The sequence below is a fragment of the Protopterus annectens genome, chromosome 8.part0 (assembly GCF_019279795.1).
Source record: "Protopterus annectens isolate FY-2018-M chromosome 8.part0, PAN1.0, whole genome shotgun sequence".
Classification (NCBI taxonomy): domain Eukaryota; kingdom Metazoa; phylum Chordata; order Ceratodontiformes; family Protopteridae; genus Protopterus; species Protopterus annectens.
The window spans coordinates 404,133,786-404,152,495 of NC_056741.1; the positions used below are offsets into that span (position 1 = coordinate 404,133,786).

The following is an 18,710-nucleotide window of genomic DNA, read 5'->3' on the forward strand; positions in this document are numbered from 1 at the left end:
AACAATTTTGCTTTAATGTCATCTGGCAATGGTTGAAGCTTCAACCAAGAGTGCCTTCTAAGTACAGAACCAGATGCAGCTGCTCTGGAGGATGCCTCAACCACATCATAACTGCGCTTAATTGAATGTCTAGCCACCAGTGAAGATGCCGCTAAGAGAGAGAGAACCTGATTTTTAATGTCAGAATCTGGAATTTGAGCAAAAGTTTGAGAGGCCTGAGAAAGTAAGGCCAATGAATACCCATGAGTTTGGTAATTCATAGCTCTGAAAGCAAAAGTGGAAGAAGTATAAACTTTTTTAGCAAGCCTTTCTGGAATTTTAAATAACTGCTGGATCTGCAGGAGGACACTTATACAAGAACTTGCAGTCATCATGCACCTTGTAGAACCTGTTCTCTTTGGAGCAGGAGCCTGAGAGCCAGGGGCCTTAGAAGATACTAAAGCATCCAAGAAAGCTGGCAAAACTGGAGGCACAGCTGAAGGGGAAGGAACTTCTATTTGTAGAAGATCATAATACCTTTTTAGCTCTTCAGAAATCCGTGAGCAGTCTTATTTGAAAAATTCTCTAATTTTATTAAATGTCTCTCCAAAAGAAATCTCTTTTATCGCGGAATCCCCCAGTTGGACTCTTCCTCTGGAGATGCATATTCTAAAGAGATAATTTGTGTAGAATATGCCAAGGTATCCACATCAGAAGAAAAGTCATCATCATTATCAAAAAGTAGCTGTTCCCTAACTCTCTGAACAGGAGAAGATGTAAAAGAAGGAACGGAAACAATAGAGGAAGGCTTAAAAGCCACCAAAGCCTTAATCAGCCCCTGAGAGAAAGTATCCCAGTCAGACTGAGGAAAGTAAGGGGCTTGAGAGTGTCTAGTCTGTTTTTTCTTAACATGCATTTCTGCATGAGGAGATGTGGAAGAACCCAACGTGGGCCTAACGTCTGTGACTGACTCTGGAATGTGTTCCCTAACTGGAGTACACCCCGAGGGCCCTCAAGCACAATGAGCCATTGTCCCCCTTGTATGTCTGAAATGGACATCTGCACTGCCTCTGAGGACATGCCTAGGTCGGATTCCTTAATGGCTTCCAACGAGGTACCCGCAGAGGAACCTCACCCAACCTCTGAATTTAACACCAAGTCTTCACTAACCTCAAGGGATACGTTGGTGGAAAGAGGCACAGTCGAAGAGGATTCAGGCCTACGGCTGCTAGCCTTCCTCTTCAAAACTGGCTCGGCTGAAGAACCCCTGGGAACCCTCCATAATGTCCTTAGTCATACATTTAAGTCGTTGATTCTCTAAATAAGAGATTTAAAGCCGAAAGTTGGCTTTGTAAAGTTTTAGGGACAAAGGCCTGACAAATGGAACAAGAATGGTGGTCATGACTGGGGCCTAAGCAGAAACAAAGATCGTGGCTGTTTATGTGGAATTTGCCTTCCACACCTACACTTGCCTTTCCTTGATGACATGAACTAAATACAAAAGGCAGTAGCAAAGAAATAAATCCCCAACGGGGCACTTATCCGAAAGCTGGCAGCAAACAATGAATTCAGGTAGCAGACCGATGTACTCGTCAAGCTTTCTGAATGGCAGCAGAAAAATTCTGAGGATTGTATGTGCAGACATGCTTTTATGGCCGACGTTGTCAGCACATACATGCAATGTCCCACGTACCTTGCAGTAGCTAAAAGCTGTTGTATGCTGGTGGGTCATTTGGGCGGAGGACTTCCAAAATGTAAAGAATACTGCAACATTGAATAGGACATCTGCTATACCCCACACAACATGGCTTCCATCCTTCCTACTAACAATGGCAACAATACCCAACACTAGAAAAGCCTACTTAGTCCCTGTCCACTTCTACAGAATTACAGGCATGGCATGACTGTCACCTTTATCACACCTCGAACTCAATTCCAAATGGAAAGCTACCAAGTCCCCATCTGACCATCTCCTCTAAAAGTTAAGAAGAAATTCCAAAAAAGACACTCTTAAGACAAAAAGGAATTTTATCTCCACCTTCAAAACCCCCTTACACTAAATCCCAAATGCCTTAATAACTACTACTTTACAGCCATTCTAACACTAGCACACTCTCTACCAACACCTACTCCATCCTCACCTGATATCTCTCCAGCCTCTACTAATCACATCCAACTATCGTCCCTATTGCTTACTGTCCCCCATTAGCTAAAATAATGGAAAGGTGTATACATAAACAATTTCTGAATTACCTTCTTCAAAACAACCTTCTGGCTGACTGTCAACATGGTTTTAGACCCCATCACAGTACTGCCCCACTACTCTATAAATAAAAATAGAAACAGTAACCTTCTCTCATCAGCTCTATTTATAGATCTATCAAAGCTTTTTTTTTGATGGTTAATATAATATACTCCTTGACAAACTTAACAACCTCTCTTTAAGCTCTCAGACTCCAGTAAATGTAGGGTTCCACAAGGATCTATCCTTGGACCCCTTCTCTCCAGTCCATCACCCAGACAACTTTTCATAATGTTGAAAAGTGGTTTTGCAGCATTGCCTCCTCTTTACTCCTACTAATAAATATCCTACACCTCTCTTTACTATCACGATGAACAAATAAATAGTACCATCAAAGTGTGAATAAAAAAATTGGGACACTCTATAGAATTAAAATTTATAAAAAAAAACATCAATAATAAATCCACATGTTGTAACATACAGTATAGCAAGATTCATTAATAATGCTCCCTTTTAGAACCACCCACTGTTATAACCTGAAACAACTAAATTGGCTAGAACTAACCAACCAATTTTTACCAACAACTACTTATAACTCATAAAGCCTTCACTTCCCTGAAAATACTCCAAGTCTGGCTACCAGCTGGACTAGCCCGGTCAACAAATGTAAAATAAAAAATAAAAATACTGTACTAACACTGCACTTCTAATTTATATAGATATGATCAATAAAGCTAGAGGTAACAGCAAACTAGCCTTCACTTTACTTCTAGATTTGTCTAAAGCCTTCGACACAGTTTGTCACTACAAACTTCTACTTTAAATGTCCTCATTAAGTCTCTCTCAGTCCACCCTTCTACGGTTCAAAAGCTGCCTAACCAATAGCAGTCAGTCAGTAAAACGGCAATTTACCCTTTCTCCATACCACCCAGTCACCATTGGTATACCACAAAGCTTTAGCCTCAGTCCCCTCCTCTAACATTCTCGCCAACACCCTCCACAGATCCACAGAAAAGACCTCCCTAATACAGTATGCAAATGACTCCACTCTCCTTTGCACATCTGACAACAGGGCACACCTCCAAAACATTACTCAGGAACCTTAAACAGGAACTGAAACACAGCTTTAACTCACAAATCATGCTCAACCCTAAAAAACCCCAAAAAACAAAATACTACTCTCCCAAATCCCTCTCCCATGAATAAACAAAATTTAAAGTTCTCCCTCTTGACAATATCATTGAAGTCATTTCTCATTGCAAATTTTTACAGAAGACAGTGGATGATTATCTTAAATTTGACCTGCATACACAAAATTGCACAAGAAAACACATCAGAAACTAGGAATGTTTTATAGAGTCAAAAACATATGAAAGCATACATTTCAGTTACTGTGTTACAGATGCTTCTAAGGTTTAACGTTTATAAATTTTAGACTTGTTTTACCAGAGCTGTGGGAGTGACGTATTACATTAATGGTTATGTGGGCCATTATGGGAGAGGCTGATGTGGTTGTACCTGATTTGGGGTGAACGTTACCATAGAGTTGCAGACTGGGTAGGGATAACTGGAACATACAATGTCACTTGGTTTTAAATTTGTTCTTTGTGACCAGTTTTGTGGTTTGGGTTACTTTTATATACATTAGTCTGAAAAGATGGTTGAGAGACAGGCTGTAAAGGTTGTGGGCTATACTGGATGAAATGTGGGAATGATTGCTATTGAGAGCAATGGACGGAGCATGCTCAACCAATCATGTACTTCAATGGAATGCAGTTACTCTCCCCAACCCACAGGTGGTTTTCCACCAGAAACAATTGATGAGGTACAATGGTTATGGATACAAAGACAAGATCTTTGAACTCCAACTACTTGAGGTGAGTCACAGCATTTAGTTTTATTGTTATGGGCTTTATTTGCTTTCTCCAGGAAATGTATTCCTGTTATTACCTTGTTTAGTTTCTTCCCAAGTATCCTTAGCAGCCATAAGAGAAGCCTTTTTAATTCAAACTCCCTAAATCATCTTGTGTCCCCAAAAATCTAGTACCAATCTTTATGTCAATTGATTCTTAATGTTGGTCTAGAAGCTGTTTTTACACGTCAGTCTAAACCGCATACATAATTTTAATGTCTAAATGTAGTATTCTAATACAAAGAGGCATTTCACCTGAAGCACTATATAACTACAACAGGCCATCTCAATCTGCATCTCAGTACTGCAAAACAAATATTCAGCACTGTAAATCTTCCTCTTTCGGCTTTTTCCCGGTTAGGGGTCACCACAGCGGATCACCTGTCCGCTCATGATTGGCAGTGGAGTTTTACGGTGTCGAGTTGCCAGCCCGGCGCCCAACCTTCCACAGAAGGCGCACACACACTCGCACCTAGGGCCAATTTAGAGTGTCCAATCCACATCTAGCATGTCTTTGGGATGTGGGAGGAAACCGGAGCACCCGGAGGAAACCCACGCGACCACAGGGAGGACATACAGACTCCGCACAGAAGGCACCCCAGCAGAGAATCGAACCAGAGAACCTCTTGCTGTGAGGCGGCAATGCTAACCACTGCACCACTGCGGCTGCCCCATTTTCTGAACATTAAGTATTACACTTTAATGACTATCATTACTAACTATTGTAATCTTCAGTGATTTACTGAAAAACCAAAAATTTCATGAGCAACCAGACAAAAACAGGCAGAATAGCAAACATTAAAATTTAACAGAACAGCAAGTGTAAATCAACATACATTTCCTGAACAATAAGGAAGCATGATTTATGAAGGAAATGCCAAAAATAAGTAGTAAAAATCAAGGATGTTTAAATTAATAGAAAAACAGTTTTGCGTCCACACACATTTTCTGAACAATAAATATAAAGCTCATGTCTGATATTACGGACTACTATAATACCTACTGGTTTATTGGAGAGTCAAACATTTTTGCGATGCGACAAGGCAAACAATATGAGGCAAGATCAATGTTGCTCTGCACAACTGAGCAGCTGTAATTAGTGCTTCAAGTAAAGGATCGATTAGCTTCTGACAGTGATATTTTTTAACCTGCTTGCTTGATTTTTTTCTTTATAAAATACTATAGGTTTAGAATGTTATGGCACCATAACATTCTAAACCTATAGTATTCATTCTAAACCTATAGTATTTTAGTTGTGGTATTGAATGAGGAAGTCGTGAGTGTCAAAGAAGTATGGAAGAGTGGTACAGGATATGTACGAGGGTAATGTGACAGCAGTGAGTTCTGCGGTGGGAGTGACGGATGCGTTTAAGGTGGAGGTGGGATTACATCAAAGATCAGCTCTGAGCCCTTTCTTATTTGCAATGGTGATGGACAGGATGACAGACGAGATCAGACAGGAGTCCCCATGGCCTATGATGTTTGCAGATGACATTGTGATCTGTAGTGAAAGTAGGGAACAAGTGCAGGAGACCCTGGAGAGGTGGAGATATGCTCTAGAGAGAAGAGGAATGAAGGTCAGCAGGACTAAGACAAAATATATGTGTGTGAATGAGAGGGAGGATAGAAGAATGGTGAGGATGCAGGGAGTAGAGGTGGCGAAGGTGGATGAGTTGAAGTACTTCGGATCAACAGTTCAAAGTAATGGTGAGTGTGGAAGAGAGGTGAAGAAGAGAGTACAGGCAGGATGGAGTGGGTGGAGAAGAATGTCAGGAGTGAATTGTGACAGACTAGTACTAGTAAGAGTGAAAGGGAAGGTCTACAAGAGGGTAGTGAGACCAGCTATGTTATATGGGTTGGAGACAGTGGTATTGACAAAAAGGCAGGAGTCAGAGCTTGACGTGGCAGAGTTGAAGATGTTAATATTTGCACTGGGTGTGACGAAGATGGACAGGATTAGGAATAAGTATATTATATTCAGCACTGTAAATACTTCACATAAATGCACGTGGAGAAGTCTCATGCAGAGTAAGGCAAATGGAATTCTTTTTGTTGACAATGCAATTCTTCACTTCTCCCACTTAATGCAGATACTTAAAAATTTTTAAGAGGACAGTGATTTTCAACTAAGACACATCCAGCCATATCATACCATGAATTTTTCATGAAATTCCATTGTTTATTCATAATATGCCTTATTTTCTTGTTTGTTACAATGCTGATAACATAAAATATATAAGAAAAATTCAGTAAACAATCACCTCCCAAACCAGAACACATTTGTTTGTTTTCTTCACACATTCTTCATCAGAACCATCTTCATCTGTTAAGAAAGAAAAAGTGAAGAAAAAAATAACACTTATTGTGTATATGCACAAAATAAACAAAAATACAAAATTACAACAGACCTTTCACAGTCTTAAAATGGTTCAACACGTTTCAAAACATGACAATGCATTTTTGTATGAACTCAGTGTTGCAGACGGTGGCTCAAATTCCATCACAAATAACTAATGTCAGAGACCTACTACTGCCCTTATTAATAAAATTAAGAGTAGCTTTTAAACCACTCCTGAAAACCAAAAGTTAAGGGAACCATGTTCAAACACCAATAAAATGAGTTAAAAGGAAACAGGGTTCAAATGAATGCACTGAATACCTGTCACTACAGTTCTGGTCAGAAGATAATGCAAGTTTCATCTGTGCAATGCTAATATAACCAAAACTTTACTCTCGGCACAGAATAAACAGGTGACTAACTTTAAAACACCGTCTATAAGTTCTTTCTTTGAATAAGACACCTATTGCACCATCAATGCAAATCTTCACAAGAGAAGTAATATCCGGCAATGAACTACAGTCTCACACTCATCATGTATTAGTACTGACGATTTTCATCTCAATGGGCAAGCTTCTAGAGTCATCTGAGCCTTCACATTTTATAAGAAAAGTAAAAGAAGTGGAACGGAGGGATCCTGCAGTAAGACAGATGATTATTTCAAACTGGAATGATGGAAAATGGCACTTCCACAGCTTACAGCTCCCTTAAGGATCAGAGCGTAGACAGTTCTGTGAAAGTCATACCATTAAAAGCAATGCACCCCCCAAAATGAGGCCTACCAGACAAAGCTTTCTAAAAATGTCCAGCATGCAAATCTGTTATTTGTGTATGAACTGGCAAGCTAGAATACTTCCAACACAGAGGGGTGAGGATGGGGGATAGAATGCTAGCACAGTCATTTTGAATCATTACAGTATTCATTGTTTGAAAAAAATATGCTTGTTTCTTGTTGCCCCCCCCCCCCCAAATCTCTTTTTTTATTCTAGTTTGCCTTGAGGTGGCAGTGTTTGCTTGTTTGCCTTTAAAAAAAAAAAGGATTTGGGAGATCTGTAAAGAGGGGCTTTAAAAATCTTAACAGTCCATGAATTGACTTACTTTAATCAAATTGTTTGAGAACCTGAGTAGCAAAAGGCCAAACTAACTCCTATATCCAAAATGGAGTTTAAAATGTCAGACTTTACTTCATCAGCAAACCTTTGATTACATACCCAAGCATACTTGCTCAAAACTGAAGCAGTGACCCTAGACCACAGTATCTGCACAATCATACACATTTTTCAAAGCATGTTAAGATACTTGTGAAAGATAAACTATAGAATTCAGAAAGGAGCTATCCTCTGAAGGAAGTGAGTCAGAATACTTCCACAAACTGTCTGCAGAAAACAGAATATATGCCCACGTGCGCCTGGTAGTTAACTCATTACATCAGAGTGACATCTCCAGGTGCATCTGCAGTTAACTCCTACCAACACCTCTAGACGTCAAATACTGCTTGTTCATATTTGCATCAATAATTCCAAAACCATGCTACTGTATATACAAGATTTTAAAATATTTTATCTTAAAGCTTACACAATGGCAAATGTAACTGCATTGATATTTGACATCTGTCTAGTGCAGGTAAAGAGATACTTTTATGACATTAATTTATATAGAAATAATTTTCACATTTTACTAAATATCTCAACAACCAAGACAGGCAGAACTTCTTAGCCTCATATGAAAGTTCTCAACTAGATGCATAAAATGCTGCAGAGAGTATGTGTGTAACTTGAGTGCTTGCGGAGATATTGTAAGTTGTTTACAAAATATTACAAACATATTAGTTACTGTGCTTACTGTAACTTATAAAACTCTGTTTAATACTGAGAACTTAAATACTAACAGTATACAAATAGTTTGTGCTGAAGTGTTTGCCATTTACAGTGGATATAAAAAGTGTACACTGCCCTGTTAAAATGCCAGTTTTTTTTTTTGCAAAAGTGCTCCAAATCTGTCAGATTGTGAGGGCATCTTTTGTGCACAGCCCACTTCAGGTCACCCCACAGATTTTCTATTGGATTTAGGTCTGGGCTCTGGCTGGGCCATTCCAAAACTTTAATTTTCTTCTGGTGAAACCATTCTTTTGTTGATTTGGATGTATGCTTGGGGTCATTGTCACGTTGAAAGGTGAAATTCATCTTCAGCTTTCTAGCAGACACGTGAAGGTTTTGGGCCAAAAGTGTTTGGTATTTGGAACTGTTCATAATTCCCTCCACCTTGACTAAAGCCCCAGTTACAGCTGAAGAAAAGCAACCAGAAAAACAGATACTGTCACCATCGGGATGGTGTTATTTTGGTGATGCAAAGTGTTGTTTTTGCGCCAAACGTACCTTTTAGAATTGTGGCCAAAAAGTTCAACCATGGTCTCATCAGACTATAACACATTTTCCCACATGCTTTTGGAAGACTTGATGTATTGTTTTGCAAATTTTAGCCGGACCTGGATGTTTTTCTGTGTAAGAAAAGGCTTCCGTCTTGCAACTCTACCCCATAGTCCAGACAATTGTGAATACGGGAGAATGTTGTCACATGTAGTATACAACCAGTACTCGCCAGAAATTCCTGCAGCTCCTTCAGTGTTGCTGTAGGTCTTTTGGCAGACTCCCTGATCAGTTTTTGTCTTGTCTTTTTATCAATTTTGGAGGGACGTCCAGTTCTTCGCAACGTCACTGTTGCCCATATTTTCTCCACTTTTTGATGACTGTCTTCACTGTGTTCCATGGTATACCCAAATGCTGTGGAAATTTTTTTGTACCCTTCTCCTGACTGATGCTTTTCAACAATGAGATCCCTTTGATTCTTTGTAAGCTCTCTGCAAACCGTGGCTTTTGCTGTAGCAGGCAACTGAGTAAATATCAGGAAAATCCTACAAGGACAGCTGAACTTTATTTGGGGTTAATCAGAGTCTCTAACTGATGGCAGGTGTGTACCTAAGAAGACTGAATGTTGTAATTAAATCAAAAGGTGCTTCAACAAAGTATTAGTTTAAGGGTGTGCACACTTATCCAACCAGGTTATTTTTATTTTATTCTACCAATTGGTTTTAAATACAATTTTAAATCATGCAAAAAATTACTAAGCAAAGACCAGGCTCCAGCTTCTTTGAAAGACAGACTGCTTTAATAATAAAGCAGTCTGTCTTTCATAGAAGTTGGAGCCTGGTCTTTGCTTAGTGATTTTTTGCATATCTGTTCCTTGGATATTTGGCAAAGACACCTGGTTGCAGTTGGGTTGTTTTTTCATATTTCACAATTTTAAATCCATTGTAATTTAAGTGTATATTTTGTTTCCATCATACATTTTCTTCTTATTTTTTCTTTTTCTGGTTCTCTTTTTTTCCCCACTTTATTCAAAATGATGCATAATAACAATACTAATTATACAATAATATTTTTATAGATAGTTTTTAGGGTTTTTGTACACAGACCTGAAGAAGTCTAGAAGGACGAAAGCGATATTTGTTAACAACAGGTTATGAAAATAGAATATAATTTTTACAAATGATTTTTTTACATGCAAAGTGTATATGTATATATATTTTTTGATTGCCAAATGGACTAAGGCTGATGTATTTCCAGCCATGTAGCATATTGTCTTGGATAAAATCACAGCTTAATAAGCTACTTAATAATCTGGTTAAATAAGAGGTGCCACATCATTATAAATTTTAAAGTACATAAGGGTTACATTATTATGACAGCTACTAAATAAGGCAGGACCAGCTGAAATGTCACACTGATGGGGGAAGGGATGTGAATAACGTGTACCAGTAACAGTTTGTTTTACAGCACAATAAATCACTCCCTTGCCTGATAAAAAGTATATATATATATATATATATATATATATATATATATATATATATATTTATATATATATATTTATATATATTTAGAAAGCTTGAGAGGAACCTATTACTCTATTTTTGTTTTATTGCTTGTCTGTGTACTTAAGTAAGGATTTTCGACTGGAAACAGACTGCCTGCCTTGCTTGGATTACTTTCGAATTCTTAGTAATTCTGTGTGTGTGTGTGTGTGTGTGTGTGTGTGTGTGTGTGTGTGTGTGTGTGTGTGTGTGTGTGTGTGTATATAGATATATATATATATATATATATATATATATATATATATATAATGTATATATATATATCATACATATCAGCTCCTATTCTATCCTAAATGAGCATAAAGACAAACACAATTATATTTCCTTGGGAATAGAGTTTCTGACAAACTTATCTAATGTTCTGTAATAATTTAGTGTATTCAACAGTTGAAATGTTATGTAATTATCTGTAAAACAACTTCTGTACATGTACTCTATATGGCATGTTAAACATTTACTATATTAATATATTAATCATTCTTAGTTGGAGCTTATCTCCCCGGGCCTCTACTGAAAATGGACATATATCCAGATAGAATAGCCCGGTCAACAAATGTAAAATAAATAAATAAAAAAATATTTTTTTTTTCTGACTCAAGACGAGTTTAAGTTTGCTACTTCTATTACTATTGTCTGATCTGATTAATATACAGTGATTAACTAGAGATATATGGACTGAAACTCTTCCACACAGAGAAGTTTCTTACACTGTTTTGTTTTTGGACCCACTATACTTGTTTAGTGGGCTGTTTTTTGACTTCGGGGATACCACAGAGATTACTTTTTTTTTTATTTAAGAATACTGTAGCAGTGAAGGTAATGACATCATATAATACCTCCCCAACTCAGACGGAACATCCATCTGTTCCTACAGAGAGAAAGAAAATTCCACAAAAGGAGGTGAAGATGACCAAGTTTCCTCTGAATCAGAGTTATGGCCTTGGAAATCTACAGGAGAAGGCACCCAATCTAGTTCAGAATCCTCTAACAGATTTTCCTCAGGAATTTCTTTAGTGACATTACCCACAGGAGAGGATGTCTGTGAACCAGGATTAACAGTCTATAATAGCTGAGCTATGTAATACTTAACTGACAATAACTGGATATATAATAAGTAATGTATAATGTTCACAACTACAGTTGTCTCAGTGGGGTCTGTGATGCATAATGTTTGCAACTAAAATTGTGTTAATGTGGTTTGTTTTTCATTTATACAGATGTAGGAGTGCCTATGTCATACATAATAATTTAATAAAGATTTTTTTTTGTTTAAAAAAAAAAATAGTAGTCTATAACAGTTTACCTGGCTAAGATTAGAAAATCACCATATCTTCACTTGCTGGTAACACCCTGACAGAAGACTGACTTTGAGATGCATACATACGTACAAATATTTCAATCACAAAAAATAATGCGCTTCTAGCCTGCCAATATACCAAACAGTTGTTCTTATAATATGCATCCAGACTGTTTATCAGCTACTCTCTCAGAGAACCAGTTACTACATTTCTCATTCCTACAGAATCTTCTACACAGATTGTCTAATGATTCCATACTACTTTTAATAACCTTAAACATTCCCAGAGGTAGCCTCTAAATACCCTATATACCTGAATAAGGTCTCATCTTAAATATCTATATGAGAGACTGTACAAGTTCATATAATTTAGTCTTTAATAATGATTAGTTGTGCAAAATCTTACCATAATGTTAGATGTCCTTCTCTGCTGTGGTATTCTTTACAGGGGGAGTTTGCCTGCCAAGCAACCTGATACAATATACTATATAATATACAATATACTGAGCCAGTATACGAAAGTCTTTAGTGCCTAGGGTGCGTGGTACGTTGCACGTATGCTGCTATTAGACATAGGCCATAACAGTGGTGTATGTATGCATCATCCTCAGAACTGAGTGCCCCACGGAGAATACTTGCAAGATGGGACTGTATTGCTAGGTACATCCAAGGAAGAACAAAGGCAGGGGGATGGATGGTGGAACAGAATACAGCAACCGAAAAGAGAAAGACATCTAACATTATGGTAAGATTTTACACAACTAATATCTATGCCCTTCTATTCTGCTGCTGCATTTTTCTCTACACGAGTAAGAATGCAAAAGCTCATGAGAAGGACAGAGAGGAGGTAGGGGCAAAGGAGCTTTCCAGGAAGCCATGAAGAATGGCCCCAGTGAAACTTACCCTGAGTTTGGAGATGTTCAGTTTATAATGCTTGGTGAAGGTATGGACTGAAGACCAAGTAGCTGCCTCCAGTGGAACTGGTGTCCAACCCTTTGAATAAGGTGACAGATGAGGCAACAGCTCTGGTAGAGTGTACTCTAAGGAAGACAGGCTCTTTCCAGGGTATTCATAACAAAAGGAGACAGATTTAGAAATCCAGTTTGAAATGGTTTGTTTAGAGACAGGAAGCCCTAGGTCTCTAGGGTGAGAGGACACAAACAGATGGGTCAGATTTCTTGATGCTCTTGGTTTTGTCGAAGTAAAAACCTAAGCTGTCTGTGTACAACTTGAGTGTGCAGAATTCTTTCTGCAGAGTTTTGGGGTGAAGTGAAAAAGGAAGAAGGTGGAAAGCTTGGTTCAGTGATAACTCATTTACCACCTTAGGCACAATGGAGGGACTGATGCAGAAAGAAACCCTCCCCTTATGGGACACTAAGAAAGGAGGGGAAGCCAGAAGGGCTTGTAGTTAAACTCTTCTGCCAAGTGATTGCCAGTAGCAGGATTGTTCATTTTTTCCATTTGGACAAATAATTTCTAGTATTGGGTTTACTGGCCTCCTGCAGTACCCTGAGTACATCCTCTGAAAAAAAGGTGTCTGAAATGAATCAAGGCTCTATCACCCACAGTGTCATTTCCAGAGTTGACAGGTGAGGGGGAATGAGGCTTCCTTGTATAGTGAGAGTAGGTCCACTCTGTGGGGTAACCTATGGTTAATCCCCTTGGCTAAATGCAAGAGTAAGGGGAACCAATGCTCTCTTCACCAAAAGGGGGTCACCATCAAGATTTTGGTCTGTTCTGCTGAATCTTTAGTAAGATTTTTGGAATGAAAAACTGAGTGCATCCACTTTCCAGACTAAAGGGTGTGGGTCTCTGGCACAAAACTGAGAAAGTCGTCTGTTCATGGGGGAGGCAGAGAGATCTACTTGTCGAGTATCTCATTGGTGGACAATGTCCAAGAACAGGTCCGTGTGTGAAGCAACCATTCATGGGGTTGTGTTTTGGACCTGTTCAATGTGTCTGCCACTACATTCAGGCTGGAGGGGATGTATACCACCTGAAGGGATGTCTGCAATTTGACAGCCAGCGCCCACACTTGTAGGGCTAGTCTGCACAGGAGGCAAGACCTGCCCCCCCCCTGTTTGTTTACATACCAGAGCACAGTTATGCTGTCTGTGAAGATTTTTAAGGGTCCTGGAATGAGGAGAAACTGAAAGGCCTGGAGTACCATCATTAGTGCTCTCTTACATTGATGTGATCTTTTCTTTGAGAGGGTGATCAGGTGCCCTGTATTTTCATGGAGCTGAAGGCTGCTCCACAGCCTGTATCTGAGGCATCTGTGTACATCTCTTGTACTGATGAAAGAGGATGAAGTGGTGGTATGTATGGGTTGGCACAGAGTTGTTTAATCTACCAGGTTATTTCCCTCCTCAGGCAGGGAAGAAGGGGAATTTGGAAATCCAGAAGTTGTGCATGTTGTGTCTACACCGATTTCAGGAACCACTGCAATTTCCTCATGTGCATTTTGCCACAGGGAGAATCAGGATGGTGGATGCCATAAAGCATCCTGACAAAGGTTCTGGCTGATGTGTGAGAGAGAGTTGAGGTTTTGAAGGGAGGCAGTGAGCTCCTGGACCCTCTGAATCGGAAGGGAAATCTTCATGAGGTCTGTTTGGATCCTGAATCCCAGTAAGATGTGGTCCTGTGATGGGAAGATAACAGACGTTTGGTAATTTATAGTGAATCCCAAAGAAAGAAGGATGGGAATTGCGTGGTTGAGATCTTGCTGTGGAGCCTCTGGACACTGTGCTTGGAAAATAAGATAGTCCAGGTATGGGAAAACTTGGATGCCCACCACTGGTGCTAGGTATTTTCTGAAAAGCCTTGGGGAGGCAGAAAGACCAAAAGGCAAGGCAGAAAACTGAAAGTGTCCAGTGGCTACAGAGAACCTTAAATATTTCCTGTAGCTGGGGTGGATTGGAATATGACAGTAGGCATCATTTATGTCTATTGAGGCCATAAAGGCTTGGGGTACGATCAAGGGGAATAGCTTTTGTAATGTGTAGCATCCTGAAGTTGGGTACTTTCAGGTAGGTGTTGTGGAAGGAGAGATCCAAGATTGGTCTTCAGGGGCCTTCTTTCCTTGGGACTAGAAACAACCTGGAATAAAACCCCTTGCCTCTTTGATTAGCAGGGACATGCTGAATGGTGCCTTGATCCAGCAGGTTTTGCAACACCTGCGGAAAAAAATGGAAGTTGTTCTTTGGGTGGTTGGGGATGCCCTAGAAGGGCGGTAGAGACTTCCAAACCATGAAGTATCCATTGTTTAGATGGAAAGAACCCAAGAATCGTGAGTAATGTTTTGCCAAGCGGGAAATGAAAGAGAAAAGAAAAGGGGGTTGGGGGGGGGGGCAATGGGGTCCAAATAGTCAAATGGCCCTGGTTTGTCTGGAAAGGGCTGTTTTTGATGTGGGGTTTATTGAGGAGTCCTAAATGTCTGTTGTCTCTTTTCAGATCTTTTTGTCTTAAACTGAGGTGGCCTGGATTGTCTGACAAAAACTGGCTTACAAGGGTAATTTCCTCTTGAATTTTGGGACCAGGGATTCCAGAAGATGTTTTAAGTCTTGCATCTCCTTCTCCTGCAAGGTTTTGAAAAGATCAGCAGCCGCAGTGCCAAACAGGGCTTCACTGTCCAGAGGGGCATCCTTCAATTTGGATTTGATATCTTTTAGCAAAGGCCTCTGTAGCATCATAGCTACATTTGCACTGAGTGCCTAGTAACCTGAGAGGTTGCACCCAGAAGGAATATAGCCAAAGATTTATTCTCAGAATCAGGCAAATCTGAAATAATTTTAGATAGCTGAGACAAGAGCTCTAATGAGTATTTTCTCATGTAGGTTTGGTAGTTGCAAGGGTGGCAGATGTATATACTTTCCTGTCCAGTCTCTCCAGTTGCCTGCTTGTCCTTGTCAGAAAGCAGCAGGGAGGTTGAGGGAAGAAGCCTAGAGGGTTTGTCTGAAGACGCAGTGATGACTGAAGGGTCAGCTGAGGGTGCTCTGAATAGGAACTTTTAGGCACCTTATAAAATCTGTTTTTTAGCTACAGGAAGCTGCAAATCTGGAGTCTTGCTAGAAAGATACAAATACATCTGAGTGCAGGAAGGACAGAGGGAATAGCTGAGGGACTGGAGGTGTCCACTTGCAGTATGTCATACTAACGTTTCTGAATATCTGACATTTCAGTGCTTTGCCCACTTGAAATGTTCCTGCATCCTGGTCAAAGTGTCATTAAAGGAAATTTCCTCTGCTGGTGAAACAGTCCCATTAGATTCTTCCTCTGGGGAACCATAATCTAGAGGGAAGGGGATCTGAGTTGAACAGGCCAGTGACTCATCATCAGAAGAATGTTAGTCTGAAGAAATTTCTTCCCTTACCCTCTTTTGAGGAGAATCAGTCCAGGAGAAGGTGGGTAGAATAACCCCTGGAGGGGGTCTGAGGGACATAACAGCAGAAAAATGCTTTGAGAAAAGGTCTGCCAATCCTTTTAGGAATCATATGACAAACAGACAGGTTTAGTCTTTTGTTTCTTTTTACTAGGAATATCCATTCTATGCAGTGATGGTGGCCTACACTGGATGTTGAATTCATTTCCTCCCTAACTAGAATAGTCAGGATCCCCCAAGGACCTTCGGAGATTACAAGTCTAGGTTCCCCTTGGATGTCCAATCCAGACACCTGCGATACCTCCAAGGATGTGCTGATATTACAAGGCAACCCCCATTACAGGTTTGCTCTCTGGTTCAGATGACGACCTCAATCAGGTCTCTGGACTAGCAATTGTCTTGGTTTCTTCGTCTTCAGCTTCGATAACTACTTGATCTTGGAGCCAGAGGGACCCCTCCATCCTTTCAACAAGAAGTTTTAACTGCTGATTTTCTAAATAGATGGAAAGGGAATTCAGCCTACTCAAAGTTTTGGGAACAACAGGACTGCCAAAGAGGGCAAGCCTTATGGTCGTGGGAAGGCACAAGACAGAAACGGCACTCTTGATGGCTGTCCTTATGTGGAATCGGACGTCCACATTGGCATTTGCCCTTCTTGGATGACATTAAACCCTATACACAATCAAAAGGAAGAAAAGGATTCCCCAACAGGGAACTTATCTGACACATGGAGACTGAAATTTCTTCGGTGATCAGACAGTATGTATGGGAGACACGTGCTGTCTGGTGGCAAAGTTCTAAGGAGTTTGTGAGCGTACATCACTTTTATGGCCTATGCCCGATGTACCACGCACCCAAGGCAATAAAGACTTTTTTTTTATACTGGCCAATGTCAAGTTTCTTGGCAGGCAGTCTCCACCATGTAAAGAATACTGCAACAGCAGAATAAAAGGGAATCTTAAATTTTCATATCCATGAATACCCTTAGTATATTTCGGCTGTACTCTTACCAGTTTACTCATGCTTATTTCCTTATAAGGTTTCCATATTGCTATTCCATACTCAAGCTTGGGTCTAATTTAACAAACAATGACTTCATCATTTCTGATTTCCTAGATTTTATTAAACTTTTTATACAACCTATAATTCTATAACTATTATTAAAACCAATTGGTTGATATAGGATTAGAAAAAAATCAACTTGAGATGGCAGTTCAGCCTTATCAAGACCTCTCTTTCCCTGGTTACCCTGAGAAGCATACTTCTAAGCACCTCCCAGAACTAAAGGAAATAATTCTCCTATGCCCATATCTGACACTGGAACAGCCAAAGATGATGTGCCTGACCATCAGTTCATGGTGGTTGAAACGACTACACCAATGTAATCCACAGAAACAAGAGAACAGTTTGTGGAATAAAGAATGGTCATTAAAGGTTTACCAACCAATGGCTAAAGCACTGACTGAACCCACAGTGGCAGGAAGGGCTCTTAAGATACTGTTGCTTCTTTTTAGGCACAGTGGGAGAACAGCGAATAGGACCAGACTAAGTATTCAGGTTGTGGCCAAGGAAGAGGTCTAAAAAGGCAGTAAGAAGCGCTGGAACAAATCGGTTGGAGAGTAAGATATCAAGTATTAACAAGCAACACACACTTCAACTTCCCAAAATACTCCCCCTTTTTGTAAAAGTATAAACACACCACTAAAAATCCTGTTGAAAGTGAATCAGTAACTCAATGCACTTTTTCTGACAGAAAAAAGTTCTTATAAAGTATACTCAAGAACTACAACATTAAAAGATGTTATTTACTTATCCTTTGTTGACCAGGTTAGTTCGAATAGGCTGGTAGCCTCTTTTCAGGGGAGACCCAATGTGATATTTATACTACTAGGGGAAATTTGTCCAGGGCATCCTGGTACTTTCCCTATTCATATGGAATGCACTCTTCCTGTTCCTACCACAGTGGTGGCTGACAGGATGGTGTCAGAGGAGGAGGAGAAGATGGTGGACGGCAAAGAGCTGAACGCCAGTACCGCTGTTGATGTTGGAGATTTTGTTCTAGATTTGGGGGATATATCAAATTGGAAAGGGATGATGAAATGGGGGGAAGAAAACAAGGAGAGACTGGGATTTTGAATGCAGATCCTTAAGGAGAACAATAAACATACAGAATAATATATTCATAAATAGCAGAACGTATTCTAAGAACTAAGCCAACACAAGAATGGAGAAAGGACATTCTGCCCATAGGGATGACTTCAATTAAGAATATAGACAAGAGGCGGATGGAATTTATTGGAGAAAACTGGTGAAAGAACCAAGGTCTTGTCTTTTGGCTTTTCCCATTTAGGAGTCACCACAGCAAATCACCAGTCCGCAGACTAATTGGCAGTGGTGCTTTTAAGGTGTCAAGTTGCCAGCCTGGCACCCAACCTTCACAGAAGGCACACACATGCACGCACCTACCGGCATGTCTTTAAAACTCACTCGACTGCATTGCGAGCAAATAATTAGAGAGGAAAAGGTAATAGAATGGGAAGAGGCCAAGAATTTATTTGGACTGCAAGCTACAGATTGCCTTCCCTATCAAAGATTGATATCAAAGTATAGGCCAAGAGAGAAAAACAGGA

The 18,710-nt window shown here is 39.8% G+C and overlaps 1 protein-coding gene across 1 annotated transcript in view; it reads right to left on the bottom strand.

Annotated features, from left to right (window-relative positions):
• The window catches only part of PRPF3 (pre-mRNA processing factor 3), a 1,139,821-nt gene that overhangs the window by 34,310 nt on the left and 1,086,801 nt on the right, over nt 1-18,710 (bottom strand). The window contains exon 17 of the mRNA XM_044079913.1: nt 6,395-6,456. Within this exon, the coding sequence (XP_043935848.1) occupies nt 6,395-6,456 (62 nt within the window). The remainder of the gene's footprint in view (nt 1-6,394; nt 6,457-18,710) is intronic.